Source organism: Chrysochloris asiatica, unplaced genomic scaffold (assembly GCF_000296735.1).
Source record: "Chrysochloris asiatica unplaced genomic scaffold, ChrAsi1.0 scaffold00223, whole genome shotgun sequence".
In the NCBI taxonomy this organism is placed as follows: Eukaryota; Metazoa; Chordata; class Mammalia; order Afrosoricida; family Chrysochloridae; genus Chrysochloris; species Chrysochloris asiatica.
Window position 1 is genome coordinate 136,092 of NW_006408741.1, and position 7,105 is coordinate 143,196.

General features: G+C 38.0%; 1 protein-coding gene across 1 annotated transcript in view; it reads right to left on the reverse strand.

Moving 5' to 3' along the window:
- Window positions 1-4,354, reverse strand: part of NMNAT1 (nicotinamide nucleotide adenylyltransferase 1) — a 39,795-nt gene extending 35,441 nt beyond the window's left edge. Inside the window, exon 1 of the mRNA XM_006873086.1 lies at window positions 4,189-4,354. Coding sequence (XP_006873148.1) covers window positions 4,189-4,303 — 115 coding nt within the window. The 5' untranslated portion in view covers window positions 4,304-4,354. The remainder of the gene's footprint in view (window positions 1-4,188) is intronic.
- Window positions 4,355-7,105: the final 2,751 nt, after the last annotated feature.

Sequence of the window (7,105 nt, forward strand, 5' to 3'; positions counted from 1 at the left end):
TTATCATGATTTAAATATCTATCTATAATGCATACTGCATGATTCCTTTATGTAACAAAATAAAACTCAGTGTATATACAAAAATTCACTTGTAAATTCATAGGAAAAAAGACTAAGAGGATACATATTAAAGTGTTAACAGTGGTTGCGGCAACCTCCAGAGTGGGAAGAGGTGAATATTACATAGCCACATGTGTACTATTTTATGCATATACAAATATACATATTCAGTCTTTTATATGAACACAAATATCATGACCACAAAGATGTCAAGAAACAGGTAAACAGACATAAATGGTTTATTTTACATTGTAGCATATGGAAAATAATATTGTTTCCATAATTGCTGGTCATCCTCATTCATATATTATTTATGAAAATATTTTAAATTTGACATAAAAAAAAAGGTCAGAAGCAGCCTGCTCCTGAAAAGCTTATGTTTGCCAAATTAAAAGTTTTTGCTCCCTGCCTTAAGTAGTAGGAAGCCCTTGGAATAGGGTATGACAGAATCACATTTCTGTTTTCGAAAACTCACTGGGAAATGAGGTAGAAGAAAAGCGAGTAGAGGGAAGGACAAACTGAAGACAGGAAGATCGGGCAGGACACTGTTGCAACAGTCCAGCTCGATGTACACTGACTGCCAGGCAGCAAAGTGCTCACTTTGTTGTAACTTGCTGCACTACTGACACTCCCTTACTCCACTGCATACACAGACGGCTGAGAAACAGACACAGTGCTCCTTTACACACACAGATGTCAACTTGATACATAAGTGAATCTTTGAAAAAACTGAAATGATATAAAAAAAATGAAGATAAAGCCTTGTGAAACACAGGGATTAGTTTTGAGGGTTGAAAAATCATTATTGTGCCTTCTAGTCTAAAAATACACATTTTTTTTCTTTTTTTCATTATACATCATTAAGAAGCTCTGGTGGTGCAGTGATTAAGCACATGGCTGCTAACCGAAAGGTCAGCAGTCTGAATGCGCTAGGCACTCACTCTGCAGGAGAAAGCTGGGGCAGTCTGCTTCCACCAATATTATAACCTTGGAAACCCTGTTCTGTCCTATATAGTTGCTATGCATTGGAATTGACTTGATAGCGATTTGAGCTTCAACTCAAAATTAGGAGAGATAGTCAAAAACATCCATTAATAATCCACACATGAAATGTACAAAGTATGAATCTAGGAAAATTAGAAGTTGTCAAAATGAAATGTGGAATGCATAAGAATTGATATCCTAGGCATTAGTGAGCTTGAAATGGACTGGTATTGGTCATTTTGAATCTGACAGCCACATGGTTTACTATGCTGGGAATGACAAATTGAAGAAGAATGGCATCACATTCATCATGAAAAAGAACATTCCAAGATCAGGCTTGAAGTAACAGGATGCTGTGTGTAACAGGATGATGTGTGTAACAGGATGATATCCATAGGCCTAAAAGGAAGACCAGTTAATACCACTATTATTCAAATTTATGCACCACCCACTAAAGCCAGCGATGAAGAAATTGAAGAACTCTAACAACTTCTTCAGTCTGAAGTTGATCAAACATGCAATCAAGATGTATTGATAATTGCTGGCAATTGGAATGCAGAGGTTGGAAACAATGAGAAAGGAAGTCATGGGAAAATATGGCCTTGGTCATACAAACAATGCTGGAGTTTGCATGATAGAATTTTGCAAAACTAATGACTTCTACACTGCAAATACCTTTTAAACAACATAAAAGATGACTGACTATACCCATGGACCTCATCAGATGGAATACACATAAATCAAATTAATTACATCAGTGGAAAGAAATGGTGGGAAAGCTCCATATCATCAGCCAAAACAAGGCCAGCGGCAGACTGTGGAACAAATGTATCAATTGCTCCTATGCAAGTTCAGGCTGAAGCTAAAGAAAATTAAAATAAATTCACGAGAGACTACATATGACCTAGAACATAGCTCACCTAAATTTAGAGATCATCTCAATAACAGATTTGATGAATTAGACACTAATGACCAAACCCAGAAGAATTGTGGAATGACACTAAGAACATCATACAGGAAGAAATCAAAAGATCATTAAGAAGAAAAGAAGGAAGGAAAACACCGATATGGATATCAGAAGAAACTCTGAAATTTGTTCTCCAGCATACAGATGCTAAAGCAAATGAAGAAATGAGCAGGTAAAAGAGCTGAACAGAAATTTTCAAAGGGCAGCTTGAGAAGACAAAGACAAAGTTAGAAAACCAAAAGGGAAGAACACACTCAGCATTTCTCATGCTGAGGGAACGGAAGAAAAAAATTCAAGCCTTAATTTCAATATCGAAGGATTCTGTGGACAAAACATAAATGATGCAGAAGGCATCAAAAGAAGATGGAAGGCACAATAAAACATTTAAGAAAAAAAAAGAAGATGGAAGGAATATAGAGTCACAATACCAAAAAGAAATGGTCAATGTTCAACCATTTCAAGACTTAGCATATGATCAAGAGTCAATGATACTGAAGGAAGAAGTCAAGGTGCACTAAAGGCATTAACAAAGAACAAGGCTCTAGGAACTGATGGAATACAAATTGAAAATTTTCAGCAAATTGATGCAGCAATGGAGGCACTCATTCACTTATGCCAAGAAATTTTGAAGACATTTTCCTGGCCAAATTATTGGAAGAGATCCATATCTGTGCCCATTCTAAACAGAGGTGGCCCAATGTAATGTAGAAATCATTGTACAATTATCATTAATATTGCATGCAAGTTAAATTTTGTTAAAGATAATTCAAAAATGGCTGCAATAGTACATTGACAGAGAACTGCCAGAGGTTCAGGCCAGGATTAAGATGAGGATATGGAATGAGGGATAGCATTGCTGACATCAGATGGATATTGAGTGAAAGCAGAAAATACCAGAAAAATGTTTGCCTGTGCTTTATTTACTACGCAAAGGCTTTCAATTAAGTGGATATTGACAAGCTATGGACAACCCTGCGAAGTATGAGTATTCTGGAACACTTAATTGTGCTTATGAGGAACCTGTACAAGGACCACGAGGCAGTCATTCAAACAGAACAAGGGAACACTGAATGGTTTAAAATTAGGAAAGATGTGCACCAAGGTTATATTCTTTCATCATGCTTAATCAATCTGTATATTGAGCAAATAATCAGAGAAGCTGAATTACACTAAGAAAAATGTAGCATCAGAATTAGAGGAAGACTCATTAGCAACCTGCAATATGCAGATGACACAACTCTACTTGCTGAACGCAAAGAGGACTTAAAATACTTACTGATGAAGATCAAAGACCACAGCCTTTGGTATGGGTTGCACCCTAATGTAAAGAAAACAAAAATCCTTCAACTGGACCAATAAATAACATCAAGATTAATGGAGACAAGACTGACGATGTCAAAGACTTTGTTTTGTTCAGATCCACCATCAACACTCTTGTAATCAACAGTCAAGAAATCAAATGATGTATTGCATTAGTCAAATGCTGCACAAGACCTCTTTGAAGGGTTGAAGAGCCAAGCTGTCAGTTTGAGGACTAAGGTGCACCTGACGCAAGCCATGGTATTTTCAATAACTTCATATGCATGTGAAAGTTGGACAGTGAATAAGGAAGACCACAGAAGAATTGATGCATTTGAGTTATGGTGTTAGAAGAGAATATTAAAAGTCTCATGGACTGCAAAAAAAATAAACAAATCTGTGTTGGAAAAAGTACAGTCAAAATGCTCCTTAGAAGCCAGGATGGCCAGATTGCTTCTCTCATACATCAGACATACTATTAGGAGGGACCAGTCCCTGGAGAAGGACATCATGCTTGGTAAAGTGGAGGGCTAGTGAAAAGAGGAAGACCCCCAACGAGATGGATTGGCACAGTTGAATCAGCAATGGACTCAGGCGTAGCAACAATTGTGAGGTTGGCACAGGACCAGGCAGTGTTTTATCCTGTTGTGAAAAGGTTGTTAATAGTTGGTACCAACTCAATGGCAACTAACAACAACAACAGGCCATTAGCCCAATACTTAATTCTTAACTGGACATATTTCATCCTCTTTCTTGGTTAATTCTCTGAACAAGGAATCAGGGCAGCATATTTTTGCTCATTTGACCAAACATATACTAAAATTGATCCCGTCATATTGGCTCTCTAGTTTTAAGTTGCATTTGGTTACCATTCCTACCTGTTCCATTCATGTAGTCCTTGGCCAGTTCAAACAACCTGAGGTGCATGTTGGTGATGGGATTAAAGGAACCACAAGCAACGAGAACCACCTCTGTCTTCTCTGAATTTTCCATGGTAAGATTTTGAAGTTGCTGATCTAAATTTAAAACTCTGACATCTCCCTTGTTGTCTACAAAGGAAAAAGAAAACAACTTCAGTCATTGATCTTTTGATGTCTTTCTATATTCTTATTCCAAACTGATGGATAAACGTATTTGGCTTCAGTATTTGATTTGTTGAATGTATAACTGATGATCTGCTCTGTAAACCTTCACTCAATTCACATTACAAAGTTGGAAAAAAAACACACCACAAACCATATTTGGCTTCAATGATGTGCCAGATCAACTGCAGAAATAGCCCAATCCCCCATGTCTTGTTTTCAATGTGAGTTTTCAGATCCTATCATAAAGAACAAAACACCACCACCACCACCATAAAGGGAGGAGTTCTGGTGTGGTGCTATAGGATAATACATTGCACTGCAAGGTTGATTTGAACCATAAGATCAGCAATTCAAACCCACCAACAACTCCTCAGAAACCCTATACAGACTTGAAGGCATGTAACAACCACCACAATACCTACATCCCTACTCTTTGTGATTTTTTTTTTTTTCATGTCTATGATCCCATCTGAACCTCCTACAATACTAATGAAAAGCATCTGAGTTAATTTTTAAAAAAATAAACAAATTCTTGTCTATACATTTTTAAAGTATAGGGCAACAAAAGGCCAAATGTGAAAACCAACAGGCATCAACCACACACCTCTCACCAACCAACCTGTACAGCTCCCTGAAGACAACCACACTTAACTCTTTCAAAGATTTCTTCTAGTAGAGTCTGCCATAATTCTAAATGATATGCTAATATTATTTCTTAATTTATCCAATTTAAACAATGTCTAATAACTTTTTTTATGACCTATGAGGATTATCTTTCATAGTCTTCTACCTCCTCTTCCCCAAATTTCCAATATAATTGATCTCTGTTGCTGTTGTTAAGTGCCGTCGAGTCTCTGTTGTTGTTGTTGTTAAGTGCCGTCGAGTCGGTTCCGACCCATAGTGACCCTGTACAGGGTTTCCGAGGGTGTAAATCTTTACGGGAGTAGAAAGCCTCATCTTTCTCCCGCGGAGCGGCTGGTAGTTTTGAACCGCTAACCTTAAGGTTCGTAGCCCGATTCGTAACCACTACGCTACCAGAGTCTCTAGTCTATGGTAAAATCATCTTCTCCCAGAATTTCAAAGCAAAGCATCTAGATGTCAGAGTTAATACCAAGTCCAGTTACTTCAATACCAGGTCTCTCTATGTGACTTTTCTCTTCCGTCTCCCTTTAAGCTTATAAGATCTTGTCTTTGCCCCCTATACTCTAAAAATTTACAATATTCCCTACTATTTTACTGGACATTCATCAAGCCTTTTCAGCCTCAAAACTCATATTTTCATTTCTGTAAAACATCCTTGAGCTATTTCCCAGATACCCACACATCTGTTAGTTTGCTGTACTATGGTGGCTTGCATGCTGCTGTGATGCTGAAAGCTATGCCACTGTTGTTTCAAATACCAGCAGGGTCAACCATAGTGGATAGGTGTCAGTGGACCTTCCAGATTAAGAAGAAGGAATAGGAGGTCTACTTTTGAAGGATTAGCTCCTAAAAACTTTAAGAATAGAAGCTAAATGTTGTATGATATCATGCCAGAAGATGAGCCTCTCAGGTTGGAAGGCACTCAAAACACAACTGAGGAAGAGCTGGCTCCTCAAAGTAGAGGATGTGGATAGAGCAAAGCTTCTGGATCCTTTATTTGCTTGTGGGGCACAACTCAAAAGGAGAATAAACCATTGCAAGCACCCATTAGTAACTGGAATGTGGAAAGTATGAATCTAGGAAAATTATAAATCTTCAAATAAGAAATGGAACACATAAAGATCAATATACTAAGCATTAATGAGCTGAAATGGCAACGTATTGGTCATTCTGAATTTGACAATCATATGGTTTATTATGTGGGATGTGATAATTAAGATATTGTGTCAACTTGACTGCTCCAGGATTCTCAGTTGTTTAGCAGTTAAGACGTAGTAATCTACCATGATGATGTGCAGTATGATGTAACTGTCTCCATTATAAGATCTGCTATGAGCAGCCAATCAGTTGAAAAGAAGTTTTCTCAGAAGTGTGTCCTGCAACACCTTTTATCTTCGAGAGACAAAAGCAGAGCGAAGTGAGCAGAGAAAGAGGGACAACTTCCAAGGAAGAGCCATGAGTGGGGTGTGACCTTTGGACCTGGGGTCCCAGCACTGTGAAGTTTCTAGATCTAGGGAAAGATTGATGCCGAGATGCACGAAGATCTGCAAGAATGCTAAGTCTATGGCTCCTGAAGAGACAAGGACCTTTCTCCAGAGCCTGTGCTCTGAATTTGGACTTCTAGCATATTAAACTGTTTGTTAGTGCCATCCATTTGTGGTATTTCTATTATAGCAGCACTAGAGAACTAAAACACCGGGAATGACACACTGAAGTGGAATGGTGTCACATTCATCATCAAAAAGATCATCTCAAGATCTATCTTGGAGTATAATGCTGTCTTTGGAAAGCCTTATGGTTCTCCATGGAGCGTCTGGTAGATATTAACTGCTGACCTCATGGTTAACATTCCAACTCACAACCACTACGCTACCAGGGCTCCTAGAAAATGCAAAAACATTACAGAAAGTGAAATAAATCACAAAAGGACTAATATGGTATGATCTCACTTATATGAAATATCTAGAATAAGCACAATCAGAAAGACAAAAATGTAGTAGTGGTTATAGGGTAAGGTGGAGTCCTGCTATAGCACGTGGGATAAAGCACTGGACTGAAAAGCTGGTTT